Genomic DNA, 18,432 nt, shown 5'->3' with positions numbered 1-18,432 from the left:
AGGACAAGGCTGGTGTAGTCTCCCACAGGGTTACTGCATACAATCTTGCCCAACACTAGTCTCACCTAATAAAATGTAAAAGGGATTCAAAGAGCCTTTCTACCCTTGGGAACTCTAGTTCTCACAAAGTTAGCGAGGTAAAGTTAAAAGGGTAGCCCCAAGGGCAACCAAGCAACAATAGGCAGTATGTGCCAAATGTTGTCAAAGAGGATAACAATAAAAAGACGCTATGGAGAGTCTTAAAAATGCCACCCATAAAAAGAGTGGGAAAAATAATCCACCAGTAAAGCAAAAGGTTCTGGTGTTGACACAGGTCAGGAAGATTTATCATTGTTATGAAAACCTTACCTAACAGTCGGGAATCACAAACATCCAAACGCAACCTTTCTTTGATGGAATTGTTCTTGTAACAATTTGTGAAAGTTAGCCTCTACTTTCTGAGTGATTGTGAACAGCTTTCTCCCTCTTAATTGGAGACACAAAACCACTTTGGTAAAGTAAGTTCAACAAAGGAAAACTGAAAGCTTTTTGTGTAGACAAGCACTTTGAATTGCTTTAAAAATGTGCGCGATATTTATTGTTAAGACTTCTCACTGCAATAAACAACGTATACTCACTCTTCTTCTACACAAGTTCTAATTGAGCTGGTCACAATAACTGGCAAGACGTTTTCAGTGAATTACAGTACAGAGCTTTACTCACCGGCTCCAAAACACTGCAGGCGGCTTCTACTACCTGACCTTTATTCCTGCTATTACTACTTCAGGCACTCTTGGGACGCACACCCCTCTGCAGCATGGGTGTCTAAGGTTCCGCCTCTACCAAGTTTCTCTTTGAAGTCCCTCAGCTTGCTTCTGCACAGGGGGGTCGGGTTGCAGCATCTTCTCAGCTACTAGGCGCACCTGGGAAGACATTTAACCTCAGCACGTTCCTCTCAGTGCAGCCACGGCCGGACAGGGTTTGTGAGCACAGGACCAACTCAGAACCTGCAGGATAAATCTGATCTTCTCTCATCCTGCCGTGCCAGTAATCACACTTACTCGTGAACTGCAAGCCTTGTGCTCTTCTTCTTCTGCTACTACTACTAGCCTTCCAGCTTCTTCCTTCTGCTCCTTCCTGCTGCATCATTTTATGCCTCTCAGGTGGGGAAATTGAATTCAGGTGCAGGCCCTTAATGTTAATTGTCCTTTACTTCCACATGTCTCCCCAACCCCCAACCCTCTTCTTTGTCACTCCCTATGGACTCTGGGACACGTAGTTCATTTTAAGGAAATTAGGTTTTTCCATTCCTTTTACATTCTTAAGGCTGGTTTTAATTCCCTTAGTGTTTTTAGAAGAGGGAGTGTGGGTTTTGGTCTTATTAGAGACAGAAGTATTGTAAATTTCACTGTGTGGAGTCATTCTGGACCCCTGACCCCACTCAGCTCTCTTGAGACTAATCCTTGAGCACGCTCCACGCTTACCTTGATTCGGTTTGGCTAACCTCTTTTGGCTAAGAGTTCCCCTGTTCACTATAGCTAGGGTGTCCACCATGCCAGATTTGAGAAATCCAGTTTAACAGATAAAACATGTTTTAGTCCTACACTCAGCCATTTCATTTTAGTGGATTCCTTTGTTTAGGGAAACCACAAAGCAGGCTGAAAATGCCCCCACACCCCTCTGTAGGCTCTGTGCAAGCCCAATACAGCAGTTAATGAAGCAGTGTGAACTAGTTTAAAGCAGCTACTGGCCCTGGGTAGGCCATTACACTTCCTGAGTGGGTGGCTTTGGTGATGTATGAGGCCAACCTGATTGGCAGCCCCCCAAAAGCTTTCTTTACCCCTAATGGGAGTGATAAAGCCAACCCCTGTGAATATGTATTAATTTATGTATTGTGCAATTGTTGTTAGGTGTTTATACAGCAAGTCAATTCTGTTTCAAAGCGCCCACAGGGCAACAGTGAGGGAACATGTGATAGAAAAAAACTCAATGAATACGGTGGAAGATAAAGACGGACCTACTATGCCTTGTAAGTATTCAGAACATGCAAGTGCAGCGAGAAGAATGGGGGGGATGTGTGTAAGTACTGGAATGTCTGTGCTTGTGGGTGAGCAGTAAATGAAGTGCATAGTATGGTAAGTGCTATTGGGTGGAAGATGCAAGCCTACAGAAGTGAGGGGGGAGGGTGCCAAGGCAGGTACTGCGCGGTAGGCAGAGGCTGGGGTGATTGGGTGTAGGAGGCCAGGTCTCTGAAGGATACAGAAGGGCCCTGGCCATCAATAACAGCGACTGAGATTAACAGAGGAGAGACAAAGGGAAGGCGGAGGTGAAGAGGAAGGTCTTGAGGAGTTTCTGGAACCTGAGGAGGTTGTGCTCAAGACGAAGAGGGAGGGGGAGGCTGTGCCATAAGAGGGAGACACTTGAAGAAAGTGATAGACCTCCGGTCCTCTGTTTAGCAAAGTGCTTTACACATAGAGAGTTGGTGCCAGAGGACTGCAGAGGTCTAGAGGAGGGAGAGCATTATATTAAGAGAGAGTTACAGATAGTGTGGTCCCAGGCCCCAGACAACCTTGTGAATGAAGCAAAGGGGTTTTAATTTAATCCGTGCCACAACCGGGAGCCAGTGGAGAGTTTTTAGGGCAGGCGAGATGCGGTCCCTGGGCTTAAGGCCAAAGAGAAGTCTTGCAGCCCAATTCTGGATTAGCTGAACGAGTGACATTTGGGGAAACCCTGTTTCCACACCGTTCGGTCAGATTTGTACAAGGTGAGTAGATTGGCTTACCTGCTGAACAATCTTGGAGCCAAATAAAACGGACTACAGGTAGAATGGGTGGCTCTTGCCTGTGCTCCGGTTTACATTTTCAAGTGCTAGACATCATTTTTGGGCCTTCATTATTCTGTTGCTGGCCGTCCTCCTCTCCTTAGGCCAGGCCTTCCATCCCGTAACCGTTTTGTGGATTGTTTTACTGCAGTTTACCACCAGACTCTCCCATCTTGGTTTTGGAAGCTACTGCTGCCTGGAAAAGTATTGGGACCCCAGCATTCTGCCAAATCGGCTTCTCTCGGCCATCCTAATTAGCCACCACCATTATCCTGGGGCAGGGCTGTTTTTGGTGGTGGGCCATCCATGTCTGCCTGCTGAGCCACCAGGGTCTCCCGTGTGCAGATTCTTCTGTCCTTCTGGAGCCCACTCTGCCGCTGATTCCACTTCTGGATGGTGGGTTCCATGCCTGTAAAGGACAGTTTTTTTGGGCCGTCAGAGGCTCAAGGTTCAAGGCCCTGAGTGGCCAAATCCTTCAGTTCACCCTAAAAAGGATAAAAGAAGCATTTACTTACCAGGTTGCTCTGCTTTCCTCCAACAGTGTTTTCAGTAACCAACACACAGTACAGACCTGTGGGACGCTGGGCTGGCAGGTTATCCAAGGTAATCACATCCCGTGGTCATCGACCTGCGCGGTTCCCCTTCTACCGCATGTTCCCATCGTGCTGCTCTGCTGCTGGGGTTGTAGGGTCTCAGCCCACCACTGGATCTCTTCTTCCATGTCTCCACTGGTTTCCCAGCCTCTGGGGTCGATTCTTTTCTTCAGGGTACCTGTGGGAAGGAACTGGGACTTATCTGATTTTTCACGATAATCGCAGGTCAGCTTACAGACTTTGACCCATTTCCGAAAGGACACTTTCTTCAACTTTTGTAACTCCTCTAAGTGGCACTCGAAGGTATTTACCTAGACAGCTGCATTTTTCTAGGATTTACTGTAGATTTCCACCAAGCCTTAGAACTTTAGGATTCCTGCTACCGGAAGCGTGGACCTCTATTTATTTATTTTATTTCTAGAGCTCTAGAACAGAGGCCCTGAGGCATAAGAGCGCTGACACAAACATAAAAAATGTAATGCAGAAAAAGCCTAGGAAGAAAACCTGAGAAAATGAGGTCGAGGCAGAGGGGACATTTTATTCAAAAAGAAAGGTTTTCAGGTTACGTTTGAAACTAAAGAGTCTGGAGCCCAGAGTTGAGACTAGGAGTTGTGACTGGGAAGCATCCATTTTGTACCTCGCAAGGACAAATCCTTTGGAAGAGCAGGCAGAGTCAGGGAGTGGAGGCAGCTGCTTGCAGCACAAACACTAACTGATTCACACAGACTGGCAATTGCCAGGGACCACAGTAGTCACAATACTGAGTTGTGAACCCATTATTCTCCTTCCTGTCTCCACACAGGAGCAAAGTTGAAGATGGAAGTCCATGCACATTAGAAGAGGTTGGATAAAAGGCTGTTTGAGAAGATTGCTATATTTTCAGCTTTTCCACCTACTTCAATGGCACCCCCAATATATTTGCTCTTTTGAGTGACTCTGTCCTGTCTTTTGGGAGTGAGGTCCTTTTTAACTTCATTTTTCTGTTTAACTCATTTCGTTTTTTGGGGGACAGAAGACTTCTCAATGCTACTAGTACAGAAGGATACTGTCCCCAATTTAAGTCAATGGTGTAGCACTAACACCTTTTTGTATGGAGAGCTGTGGAGCGAGACCAACTGTCCCTTCCTTTAGGGTGTGTGGGCATTTTCCCACTTCGTGAACAACGGACAGACCAGTGGCTCTGGCACCTTTACTTTACACCTTTTGGCAGCACTCTTATGCAGCTTTTATTTTGAAAGTCACACTGCAGCCTTTTCATCACTACAGTGCTCAAAAAGGCAGCGATTCCCGGTTAAGCCCAATCTTTGTTCTCTGTTTCACTGTTACTATGGTTGCTTTTCTTCCTAGCAGGGATACTAAATGGTCAAATGTGGACATTGTGGGACCGGGGGTCCATCCATTGAATAATTAAATAAAGGCATGAACGTTAGTAACAAGAAAATGATGGGATGGGTATCTTCTGCAGAAGTGATTGGGAACCTGCCATATGAACTTCAGCTCGGAGTACTTCTTTCCATACCATTATGACCAGTACATGCCTAGTGTTTTACTTTTAGCTGACCTTTATTAGGCCCCCATTCTCCTCTTGGATGAAGGCAATGATGGACATTTAACGCATGTGTGATTGCAATGGATAGCCATGCTCTTTCCCCTCCAGGTGTACTGGATCAAGGACGTGGGCTCATGTCCAACGGATCCGGCCAGTCTGAACCAGTGTGGACAATGGACTGCTATAGGATGCTAGTAGCAGTCATGAGGGTTGTAGACGGATGCCACTCAGCTGATTCGGCAGACCTGAAAGGACATTCCGGGAAGTTATCTCCACCCCCTATAGGCTATGTTAGACCGGAACTACGTCATACTTTTCTAAAAAAGGAGACGGACACAAACATGTGAACGTGTGGTCATTTGTCCTCGCAAAGGTGGGACCAACATGCCAGAAGGCATAGGACAAGGTTTTTTGGGTTCTTGATGGTCATGAGACAAACAGTGTATATAGACACTGCGCCTGGAAGGCGGGTTTAGGTTAGTCAGCTGGGATTGCTGTGGTTGCTATGATGGGTTCCTTCCTTGACTTGCAGGCCAATTAATAAGTCCCCTCCATTTGCCATCTTCAGAATACAAGTGTGTGACCAATTTCTTCAACGGTATTCTCTTTGCAGGCTCTGGCCAGTAGCCCCGTTTGTGTACAAGGAACTGGTTTTACCTTGGTGAGGAGCTACGCACAGGCCCTATACATATCCCAAACGTCCTAGGAGGACATTACCGTTAGAAGGGATACAGTGAACCAAGGGTTCAGGTTATCCCTCATTATATAGAAATATGTCACTCTGAGGAAAGCTTGCCTGTGTGCAATCCTTATTGATGTAAAGACAGCATTGAACAGGGTTCCTAAGGCAAGTATCTGCTGGGGACCATAGAGACAGTGAATCGAAATAATCAAGCAGTGGTCCACTGGGGCGTGGCGGGGGAAACAACTAAACCTTTTAACGTAGTGAAAGGCGCCAGACAGGGCGGTGTGCTAGCACCAACGCCGTTTTCTATATATGTAAATTACATTATTGGGGCATTAACTAACACACGGCCCAATCCCACAGACTAGGCCTAGATAAGATTTTTCTTTGCCGACAAGGCAGTTTTGCTTGCAACAACACCGTCTGGTCTTAAGAAGTAAGGGACTATTTTTTATGATAAATGCAAGGAAATGGGTGTGGAAATAAACATCGGCAAAACAAAGGCTATGATGCTTTGCTCTAGATGCACTAAAAATATCAGACTAGATGTATGGATTGAAAAAACTGGAGCAAGTCACGGCCTACGACTAGTTGGGTATCAGGTTTACAAGCCAATCAATAAAAGCAAATAGAGAGTGATGGAAATCAATGGTGGAGCTATATTACGTTTTGATTACAGACCCGGTAGTGGTGTTGAAAAACCGTCCACAGAGTTATCGAAAGCACAAGCTAGAGCTGCCACAACCTATGGGGCTGATATATGGCGGCATGTTAAGGCGCCAAATATGGCCATCACAGAAAATACATTTCCCAAAGAACTTCTCCAACAAGTAGCCCGAACATTTTAGTTCATTTGGACACCAATGTTCGATAAATTACTGATGACATTCATAAACCTGTGCTGTATTGGATACACCTATGGACCACCACAGATCTTTTCAAATTCAGGGAAGCATTAGAAGATATCATGGCGCAGGAGGATTTTAGGGAGAATTTGAATTTCTGTGCCAATTCCCTTCAACCTTAGAGACTCCCAGCTCTTTTGCTGGACTTAGGGTTTGTGATTTGTTCCTCCTGAGTGAGTGGGATCTTTTTCTCCCTCATGTATTTTTCCTGACTGGGATTTTTGTGTTTCACTTTTCTATGGAGTGTGACAAACTCCATAGGCATCTGCTTTTTACATGGTGACACAGCACCATAGGTACAGTGCCACTAAGAAGTCCCCTGGATGTCTCTTAATGTTTAATTACATTTTCTTGGGTGAACTGCCACTCCCAGGAATAAGATGATCCTTACCTTTCTCTTTGTGGGAGCAGCACACACCACCCTATGTGAGGTTCTGGGGGGTTACTTAGTAATTCCCTCTCCCACTTCTCATGTGACATTTTCTGTTACAATAACATACATTAAAATGGCTAGTGGAAGTGGTTTACTTTTTACTACCAGTGTGCATTTTTACCAAAGGCTGAACCCTCAGCTGCAGTACAGCACCCACGAGTGACCATTTTCACAAAATGGCCCCCGTCTTCTTTTTTTCACCATGTTCTGTTTGTTAGTTCCTTCTTTGCTTTTACTCCGTTAGTTGAAACAGTTTTGAGCCCTTTTTTATAGCCTTTGGTGGGCTTCAGTGTGTCTGGAAAGATAGGAAGTAAGGGGAGGTTCCCAAAACGTCCCTGTCCTTTGTATCTAGGTGTACTTAAGTGAAACCAGTCCCGATTGGCCGGCTGGCTGTCTGTCCTGGACAGCCACCCTGCTGTGTGATTGACAGCATAGCCTGAGAATGAATGGGAAATCTAGAACGAGAGGCAGAGTCCACCACTGGAGAGAAAGGATAAAAAGTACTTAGAACATTTGTAAGGTAACACAAAAGTAGCAGAAACTTCTGAAACAAGTATGCAAACTTTAGACCAACTTGTATAACTTTAATTAACTCCCGCTTAACCAATTTTAGGAAGTCCAACCCTATTCTAGGCGAGTCTCACAGTGAAGGGTGGCACTAGTGGTCCAGTGACCAAGGGCTGAAGAAAGAGAAGCAGGTAAGCAGTAGACAAGGCACAGTCTCTGAAGATTTCTTCAAGTTCACAGGTGAGTATCAGTTAGGTTTCTGCAGATAAGCAGCACAAAAGTCCACCCCAATGTAGGTCAATGTAGGCCTGGGAGGGGGTGTAAGTAGCAGCTTAACTACAATGCTCTGAAGGACAGGACTAACAAAGCAGGCCCGAGGTAATTATTAGCTTGCAAGGTACAGTACAGCCTATAAGAAGCTGGTGCAGCAGGGCAGTCCTCAAGGAGAGGCGACAGCAGGCCGCGGTTCAGGATTCCTGGTCTTGGCGACAGAAGAAAAGAACTTGCAATGGATTTGGTGGTTGCTGTCGTGCAGTTGAACGCCCAGCAGAAGATCTTCGCAACACTGGCTCGTTGGTGCCTTTAAGGCTCGGTTGAAGGACGGTTGTCATGCGGTAGATTTTGCTCCGGTTCTCCGTCCTCGTCTTGACTGAGGGGACTTTCAGGAGCGGGATCCAGCCTCTGGAGTTCCAGCAGGATGCCTGCAAAATTTCAGATGAAATAATGCTTCGAACGACGTTGCACTTCAAAATGGCATAGGACCCCTGGTTTTGGTGAATTGCAGTCTGTGGAGGGCGCAGCTGTTCCAGGGAGGACTCAACATGCTGTTAGTCTTGGGACTGGTTATACCCACCAGTCCAAGGGAGGAAGTCGTCAGTTTCGGGGTTCCCTGTTCCACAGAACCTGAGGTTGGAACAGCAGCGGTTACTAATGCTAGGGAGAGTTTTCAGTTTCTGTGTCAATTCACCTCAACCTGAGAAACCCCCAGCACTCTTTACTGGACCTATTCTCCTGAGTGAGTGGAACTGTTTCCCCACTCACTCATTCTTTTGCTCTAACTGGGAATCTTATTTCACTGCTTTGGTGTTTCTTTTTACTTTAATGAAGTAATACTTTCCTCCATGCATTTCAATACAGGCATCTGTTGTGTTTGCAGCACGCAGCACACAGCACCCTATGTGCAGCGTTGCTGGCGAGTCCCTTGGACTTCCCTTTTTATTTTACTTTCTCATGAGAACAAATGTTCTCAGGAGTAGTAAGGTAGCTTATATCATACTTAACTTTTCTTTTTTGGGATCAGCCCACACTACCTTATGTGGAGTGCATTGGTTACATTGTAACTCCTTTACCACTGCTCCTGTAACTTTCTAGTTACAGTAACTAACAAACTTAAATGGCTGGTGGCAGTGGATATCTTTTTCTACCATTTGTGTGCAGGTTACTCGCAGGCTGGATCCTCTGCTGACGTACAGCAGCCTTGGGTGAACATTTTCTCAAAATAGCCCGGGTCTTGTTTTCTCACCATTGTTCGTTTTCAGGTTCCTTCTTGGCTCTTCTTCTACCATTCCAGGTGGGGGTGGGTCCATTTTGAGCTTTGTTTTTGGTGGGCTTCTTTTGTGAAGCCAGCCATGGCTCCAGTGTGTCTGGGAAGGCAGGAAGTGAGGGAGGGTCCCCAAAACCACTCTGGACGTTGTTGGTGTACTTGGTTGGAACCAGTTTGAACTGGGCGGCTGACTGTCCTATAGGACAGCCACCCCTCTGTTGATTGACAGCTCCAAAGGGTTCCAGCATAAAAGGCAAGGATATTTGGACCACAGGCAGAGTTTACCCACTGTAACTGGAAATTCAAATTAGAAGATGAGCAGAGACGCCTGCAGCACCTTCCATAACCGCAGAAGTACTGGTAAAACCCTGCTGCTGTCCTGACTCCAGTTTTCAACTTGGCAGGGATGCTCCGCCAAGGACGACTTCCTCTTTTGGGATGGTGTGCATCATCAGACTCAAGGCCACCCTAAATTTGAGCCATCCCTCGACGTCCTGCGACCTTCCTGAGCTGCAGAAACCCAATTCCCAGGGTGCCTCAAACATACTGGAGTGCACTGACTTGCAACAAACAAATCTCGCTGAAACTTCGCAGGCATCCTTGTGGACCTCCGTAAAAAAAGGAATTCTCTTCCAAAAGTTCCCTCACCAGTACTGAGAAACAGAGGAGATTCCGACCAACTATAATCTTTCCCTGTTGGTGCTAAGAAAAAGGTGCCAAAACCACAAACCAGGAGTGAGCTGAATCTTCTGCTGGTGCAGAAGCCCATCCAAAGTCCCCCCCTTTCGTCCCCACGACTAAAGAGCAGGAAACTGGGTCTGCAACGCTGCATTGGGACGGCGTCCAGCTGCATCTTCAATTTAACCCTCCTTGTCCTGTGGGGCTTGGGTTACACTTACCTTAGACCATTTCCAGTGCTTCTTTGCTTTTGGAGTGGTGTTTTCAATGTTTGGGAGTTGAGCACAAGTCCATTGTCCAGGTCTTGCAGCCTGTGCTCCTACACGAAGGCTCCCCTTGAGCTCCTGTGCTTTTTAAAAGAACAACTGACTGGTTAGAGAACTTGTGCTGTCCATTTGACGGTGGCATTGCTGGTTCCCCAAAACTGTGAACTAATTTCTAGTTAAGAAACAGACTGCCTAAACCATTCTTGGATAGTGTTACCGTGTTACTTACCAGTTGCAAGCTGTGTTCTTTCTAACCTTTACTTTCCCTTAAACTGAATATTGCAAAGGTGATATATATAAGTGTTTTTACTAACCTTACTGAAGTCACGGTGTGTGGTTTGGAAAAGTACAAGAAATTGTACTCACCTGCCTTAGTTTCCTTTTCCAATATTATCCAATTGGATATTGAATGTTATTAGCAGTTAACACATTTTTAGTATTGCTTGTTTGCCTTGTGTATACATAAAATAAATTATCATTTTTGCTATAACTTAAAGTGAGTGTTTCCTTGGATCAAAAGCTCAAATTCCTCCTCCTAAGATAAGCCTGGCTGCTCTGGCACTCTATGAACTTGCGTAATACAGGCCTATATAAGAGGTTGGGGCCCTAAAACCAAGAGATAAGTCTTATAAAGTCTAACCCCAGTTGGACTTTAGAAAAACATACCGAACAACTAAGACGGCTGCTGGCGGTCGCTGAAAGTGGTTGCGGACGCCCTTCTTCGGATCTTCAGTTCCAATGGTAAACCCTATTCTTTTATGCAGGAAAACTGGCTGAGGCCACTACACATGCATTCTTTCAAACTTGGGGGGTGACTGTCCAGTAGGGACAGACAGCCTCCCATCACAAACTGATTCCAGGCATGGACACTGCAGGACAAAGACCAATAGAGTTTCGGTCTCCTCTCCCACTTCCTGTCCTTTCAGGCACTCAGAGAGCCTTAGCTGGCTTTCCAAGGGAAGCCTGCCAAACTCAAAAGACCCATCAAGACCTCCCTCACCCAGGCAGGTAGAAGGCGGTTCATGAAAGACCAAGTCATCAAGAACAGGGCTTAAAAAAGTAAAGCCACCATTTTAGGCAAATGGTGACCCTTGTATCCCTTACCGCAGCTGCAAAGGCAGCCCTTGACAAAAGTCCACAAACAGTAGTACAAAAAGGTACACTGCCACCAGCCTGTAAGGGGAACTAAAAGTTACTGCAAAGAGGAGATAATGTTTCCACTAGGGACTCCACTTAAGGTGGGGTGTGCTGATCTTGCAAAAATTAAATCTAGATGGGGAGAAAGTGTCCCCCTGCCCCGTTAACATGTGTTAACACAGGTTAAAAAAGGGGGAAGCTCAAGGAGCTCCCCACAACAATGCTCAGAAAGTGCTGTGTGCTGAAATAACAACATGTAGATGCCAGAAAAGATTAAGGAAACCATAACTCCATTAAAAAGTATCAAAAAGAGATAAAAGGGTCAGAGTATGAGTGGGTGTGGAAAAAGTTTCCCACTCAGGAGAATCAGTCCAAAAATCTAATAGTCTCAACAAAAATGCTAGTGGACTCACAAAGAATTTCACTCAAACAGGAAAATCTACCTAGCATTAGCCAAACCCCAGTCAACGTAGAGTGGAAGAGCAGTCAAGGCAGTCTCAGGAAAAGTGAGAGTGTGGTCTAGGGCTAAAACAAGTCCACACAGAGAAACACCAGTAATTCCAGTTAATCAGTAATTACATAAACTTAGAATTACATACTAAGCCTTTACATATTAAGCCTTTTTAATCACACCAAGCATATAATTTGCAGGCAAGTATTGTAACCCAAAACCATGTATCACATATATACATTCACCTTTAGAGATATTACATACCAGTAGCCATCAGATAAATAATGAAACGCAATAAAAAAAAAAAAAAAAAAAAACAGCCCAGTTTCCCCTGTCTTATGAAGTCCAGCCCTGAGAAGTCACAAGTTCCACAAAGTTACTCCATGGAAGGTATATCAGAACTGATACAGTGGGCTGTGTTGATGGTTGAAAAGTTCTTCATAGTAAGGTAAGTAGTTACTTCAAGACAGGCAAGTACCCAACTCTATGCTGTTACAAGGGTAAGTCTTCGAACAGGGTCCTTGACGCAGTTCCGATGACCAGAGTGAGTTTAGGGACGAGGGCTCTACACCCAATGTTACCCTATGCGAAACAGGGAGTGACAGAAACATGTATGACAACTTGTCCCCCCCCCCCCCCCGACTCCAATTCTTCCAGATGACACTGCAGGCTTTCTGGAATTTGCTGTGTCTCGAATCTTCTGTCCTTGGCTCGGGTGAGGGGAGCCAAAGGGCTGCAGGTGCAGAGGCCACTTTTCATGTCGGAAGATGGTTGTAGTTATCACCAGAAGGCTCCAAGCAACTTCTGGAACAAGACCGCAAAAAAAGAAAAGATGCAGACCCTTAAGAACACCTCATGGAATTGCAGAATTATTCTTCCAGCGGAGGTCACCACGGACGGCAAAAGTTGATCTTCCAACAGTGAACACAGAAATAGCCTCAGTTTCCCAGGTATTGAGTCGGCTGTGATTGCAAGGACAGGCGACCTATGCCAAAAGCTGAAGATCTGGGGAGTCCCAAGGCTCCGCTTGGAATGGCGACAGCTGCAGCGTGGTAGCCCAAAAGGTAGCTGGTCAGTCCACTGAGTGGTCGAGAGACACTTCCGAAGGCTTTCAAGGTGTAGATCTATGAGCAGGGCTGCGAGACTGGTTGTTCCCGCCGGTCCTAGGGTCGAAGCACCAACAAGGGTCTTCTGAAATCAGGCAGATGAGCGGGGCTTCACCAAGCTAATCATTGGAGTCAATCCTTGAGTTGTCAGCAGGCTGCTCTTCGTTCGTAGAGGTCTTGGTTCGAACAATGATCTGTTGAATAGCAGCAGGAGCCCTCCTTTTATTCAAGAATAGGGCTGAGAGATAGCCCAACCCCATCAATGGTAAGGATCTGCAGGCATTGTTTTTTAAGTTATAGGCCTGCCCAAATTTCTCTTTAACAAATCAGTTCAATTGATTCTTTGTGTCTTTATGTTCTGTGGTGCTCTTCATGAATGGTCACTGTGAGGTTCCACTACGCATCATGGAGGGAGTCCGATTGCAGGAAATCCTACCAAGTGATTTCCAGTCTGGCCCAGTTAAATGCCCACCAAAACTGCCACCCTTTCAAAGTCACATTGGCAACCACACAACCATCCATTAATCATCTGTAAAAGTAACTTTGCTTTTGAGAGAGAAGATCACAGACTTTCAGCAGGTAGACTTTGGCCAGCATGTTCCCTTATACAACCTATTGCAATTGAAACAATCCCTCGACAAACTCCCCAATCACAAACATTTGAACAGAAAGACTGGTGCCAACAGCAGCTCTCACCTAGATGCCCATGGTTGCAGGCCTCGTGTAGTGGTGTCCATCCACAGTAATCTCTAGGATTCATTGGATGACCCTGGTGAGATAAAACAAATAGGTTATGCAGAACCACAGTATCATATGAATGAGGTCCAGAAGAAAACGCTGCTTCTGGTCCTCGCGAGCACATTATGAACAAGCTTACCGGCAGGAGACATCTAATTTATGCAAGTGAATGATGCATACACCCAGCCAAAGGAAAATGTGCCCTCTGCTTGCAATCGAATAATGCCAACTCACTCACATGCAAAGGAGAAGGTGCTCCCTAGAGGAGAATGAAGGGTCACTGTCTTCTCAGTTTGTGCTTAATCCCACAAGCAGAGAAGTCAGGTCCATATTTTTACACCTGAAAGATATCCAATCCCTTTCACACTAGACAGTGGCTCACACAAACACTCCAGGGATAGGGAGGGGGCTGTTACGGATGTTACCGACCCACACTAGAGTAATGGGCCGGAGGTGAAGACGAGGCAGTGTCACAAGGGTAAGGGACGTTAACACCCGCTGCAGACATCTCCCTCCGCCAGGGCTGCAGTGCCATTCTAATATTGCTAAATCACAAAAACAGGTTAAAAACAAACTAAGATAATTGAAGTTGCTCATGACCGTACAGTGAGCATTGTCGTGGTGGAATGTTGGCCAACAGAAACAATGATCACCCAAGTGGAAAGTTCGAAGACAAACTTCAGCTTTTCAACCGTGTTCAAGGCCTTTTGCAAACCAATTATTATAACGGTCACACCAACATTCCAATGTTATGATTAAGCTTCACAGAAGCTTCCCGAAGGCCATGTCAGGCATTATTGGTCATTAAAACAGAGTTAAACACCAGAGCACAGAGAGGTTGCTCAACGTGGTTTACCGGCTCATAACACTCGATAAGGCCTATAAACTGTTAGAGTAGATTTTCTTTTTTGACAGAAATTCTCCCCACTTAGTGAGTGCCCCAGCACTTTCTGCTGGTCTTTTGGATTTTTCTCTGAATTTCCAGAATGAGTGGGAACCTTTTTCCACACACACTCATTCTTTTACTTTGTTCATGGAAACTCTTTTTGGTATCTCTTTTTAGAGTCATGCTTTCCTCCAACTATTTTGGCATCTACATTTTGTTTAAGAGGCACACAGCACTTTCTGTTCAGTGTTACTGGAAACTCCGAGAGCTTCCACTGTAATAATTCCTTATTTTCTCTTGGTTAACACCCTGTTACGAAGGCAGGGGATACCTTTTTTTCCTACCTGTACTTTCCTTTGTGAGATCAGAACACCTCACCTTCTGTGGAGTGCTGGGGGGATCCAATGAATTCCTTTTCTAACTTCTTCAGTAACCTTTTGGTTACTGTGACAAGTCCCTCTTTTCAGGCTGTTGGCAGCGTACCGTTTACATGAATTTCTGTGAACTTTTATCGCAGGCTGTCATCGCAGCTGCGGTAGGGGCACAAGGATCATCATTGACCCACAATCCCTTACCAGCAAGGGCACCACTTCTTATCTCTAAAGTACATCTTTTGGAATTGACAACTTTAGAGCACCATGCCTCAAGCAATCTCAGGGGTCGACTTACTTCCTCCAACGTAACCAAGGCACAAATCCAGAAGGCCAGGTGATTTCGGGAACTCCTACGGTGGTCCCTGAGTGAATCCGAGAACGGGTGGAGTAAACACACTGTTTAGTCCCATCCTGTCCCCATAAGGTTCTATGGGTGTAAAGTTCTAGCCCTAGCGCTACCTTGCCTTGAACAGTGGAATCCTCCCCCTTGGTCTCTCCCCAAGGTGATTCGATTGGGAGAGGGTCCGTTCTATACTTTCCTCTTCTTCTGTATTGAACATTGAGGGACTTACAAAATACCTGCTGGCTATGCCACACTTGTTCAACTTCGTGTATTAGAATCCTAGCCTCCTGAAAAGACATTTGGTGGGCCCCGTCACTTTAGAGATACTAGGCGCCTGCTGTTTCAGTTACGGAAGGACGTTTGTATGGTGTTTGCCATCTCCTTTATTTTAAGCCTATTAGTTATCAACTGGTTGATTGCTTACCTGGTTCCATTTCTTTATTCACTTGCTTTACTACACTATCTTGAAATCTACCCCTAAATGTATTTAAAAGTGAAGTATACCCATGAATGTTTTAATGCGTTATTTACCTGGGTTTTTTCAATGCTAAGAGTTTGTCTAAGGCCTAAATAAATAACTATTTGTACACATTCAGTCTAAATTGTGTTATTAAGAGCACTCTGCGTGTGCTTAACTGAACCCTTCACCACTTAAGTCTAAGCCTTGCTGCTCAGTCACACTACCCAGATAGAGTTTGGCTAGTCAATAGGGCGAGTTCTCAGAACCTGTCCCCATGGTGGATTCTGAAAATCCTTTTATCAGCCAGTCAATAAATTCAAGAACGCTAATTACTTTACATTATTTTACTCATTGGACTTGTCACTGTCAGAACAGGCATGTTAGCAATTCACCTTTGATCTTGAATCTCTTGCCTGGATCAGCATTGGCTTTTATTTGCTCCTTTCTCTTCTCTCATAGCAGTTTTTTCATGCTGTTCAAATACTAATGATTCTGAGCTAGATTCACACTACAGGAACATTTGCGATGAATAAATCTATCAGTACGTACCTTTTCCACCACGTACTGGACCTGCTTCAGGTTCCCCTCGATACAGGCTCGGTGCAGGGTGGTTTCGCCCTTCTCGTTCCGCCGATTCCACTGTTCAAAAAAGAATTGCAGCACATGAGTGGAAGCAGTATCCAGAAAAAGGATGAGAGAACATCAAAGCAGCAATACCAGTATAATATTAAAAACGCACCAGCGAACGCTGAATTCTCACAAAGAGCAGAGAAATACAAATTCAAAGAAAACAATTCTCTTTGTGTAAGCCTGTTGGGAAATGTATTCTGAAGTCCAACTAAGGGCTTAGTAAAATCTTACAACTGAGGCAGTACAAATCTCCACTCAAAGTATACGGCTTTACCACCTCAGTATTTTGCAGCGTACATAGAGCAGGCAGGCTTATTTTAGGCGGGAAAGAGGGCTGTAGCTTGGTACCAAGAAATTGTAGCATACATATGGTCCAAAGATACACTGAAACATTACGTACTATAAAAATAAATGGTTTATTTAAATACAAGTAGGCCAAGATGAATCTTGGGGGAATAAGTACTATCACATGATCTATAAACACAATTATAAAAAACAACTCACTACTTAAGGGATACAACCCAAAGTATTACCTTGTTAAGAATGGCAGTGAGCAGTTCAAGGTTAGGTAAACCTATAACAGATTCAGAATGCAACCAGCTATTCTTGGGGAGTCAAGCCAGGTTAGATATACTTTTGAATACAGTCAGTAATTCAAGGGTAGTAGACCCTATCAGTCATGCAGTGACACTTAGTTAAGGAATCACTTAGTAAGCCAACCCTGTTACCAGGATACGTTTCTGAATATTGGAACACAAATTCATGGAACAGTAAACACCTATAATTAAATTCATGATAACCTTTAGTTATACCTGGTGGGTAAGACTTAATTATGTAAAACTATTACAGTTGCTTTTCAGATCAGTGAAACAGAAATTAAGGTAAGCGATAACTCTCCAACTTATTTTAGGATGGCAAAAGGCAGACCAAGGTTAGTAAAACCCCAACTACATTCAGGATAACATTCAGTTAGAGTAGATGAGACCTAATGGTGTAATCCTATTAGAGTTGCTTTTTTTTAGATCCGTGGAACACAAACTAAGGTAAGAAAGAACTCTTTACACTATTTTAGGATTGCACCAAGTAGAGCAAGGTCAGCTAAAGCCACAGTACACTTATTCAGAATGGCACACAGCTATTCAGGTAAGTAATAACCCTATGACTGTTCTGAAACTGCTCTTGGCAATTTCAGGGGAGGCACAACCCAAGGTTTGAAGTTTAGAGGTGCAGCAGCAAATCAAGGGGAATACGACCTAAATACTTTTTAAAGGAGCTACCAGCAACCTAAAAGTGTATATATAAATCTAAGACTGTTTTAGAATCTGTATAAAGCAGAGCAGGGAAAGCAAAACCCAATGTTACACTTTGAAAAAGGCCCAGTGTTATTCCAGGTAGGTAAAACCCAAGGTAGACTTATTCTAGACCGGCTATACAGCAGGTCAGGGTAAGCAAAACCGAGATGGTGAACTTATACACAATAGTTAGGTGAAGTCAACAGCATTACATTTGGGAAGTGGGTGAAACCGATTCACAGGTGAGTAAAATAACCTTATATATACTTTTTAGTAGGGAACAACACATTCAAAGTAAGTAAAACATTTGTAACTGCTCATTTCAGAGGGGCCGTTACCAAACGAACTCTGTTACAAGTAAGTAACTTTTAAACACTGGTTATATTTTTCAAGGCAGAATCCTTTTCTTATCCAGTCCATCCCTAGTTTATTGCATGAGTTCTCTCAGAGGCAGAAGAGGGACACTAGTGGGCTAGGTGCTAGCTGTAGGCAGGGTGAGACAGGGTTTAGTTGCATAAAAAGTCAAGAGTTCCTGTGGAAGTCTCTTAAAAACAAGTACGTAGTTCACTTTAGAGTTAGTTGGGGTCCAGGGACTTCAAAGAAGACACCCTATGAGGATTCCAGCAGTGGGCCTGGGTGAACTAGATGAGAGGACTCCCAATCACATGAAACACCCCAAAGCTATACAGAAAACACAAAAGGCTTAAGGTAAGTAATACCCCAGGAAACACAGTACCTCAGCACAGAAGAAGAGTTTGCAGCAGGACGTCTTCAGCATCTGCAGCCAAAAACCTAGTTGATGTATTTCCTGTCGTGAAGACTGAAGACAGGACACTGGAAAGGAATTTGCAGCAGGGATCAATGGGGAAGACTCCAGGCAAGGGTTTCTTAGTGGCTGGATGCAGCTGTGTGTTGTTGGCGCCCTTTTAAGCAGCCAGATGAAGAACAAATATCGACGGTCGGATTCTCGTCACTCTCTCGGTCCTGCACACCCGGAGAGCCACCTGGAAATGAAAGCCTTGGATAGGGCCTTCGCATGGTTCACAGAACCAAAAT

At 44.8% G+C, this 18,432-nt stretch overlaps 1 protein-coding gene across 1 annotated transcript in view; it reads right to left on the bottom strand.

The window, feature by feature from the left end:
• Positions 1–18,432, bottom strand: part of TONSL (tonsoku like, DNA repair protein) — a 612,770-nt gene that overhangs the window by 344,850 nt on the left and 249,488 nt on the right. The window contains exons 13-14 of the mRNA XM_069621801.1: positions 16,004–16,093; positions 13,350–13,422 (exon numbers count right to left, since the gene is read on the bottom strand). Of these exons, the coding sequence (XP_069477902.1) occupies positions 13,350–13,422; positions 16,004–16,093 (163 nt within the window). The remainder of the gene's footprint in view (positions 1–13,349; positions 13,423–16,003; positions 16,094–18,432) is intronic.

This window comes from Ambystoma mexicanum, chromosome 5q, assembly GCF_040938575.1.
Source record: "Ambystoma mexicanum isolate Mex_15411 chromosome 5q, UKY_AmexF1_1, whole genome shotgun sequence".
NCBI lineage: Eukaryota > Metazoa > Chordata > Amphibia > Caudata > Ambystomatidae > Ambystoma > Ambystoma mexicanum.
Note: the sequence above shows the minus strand (reverse complement) of the source record. Positions and strands in the feature narration are given on the sequence as shown.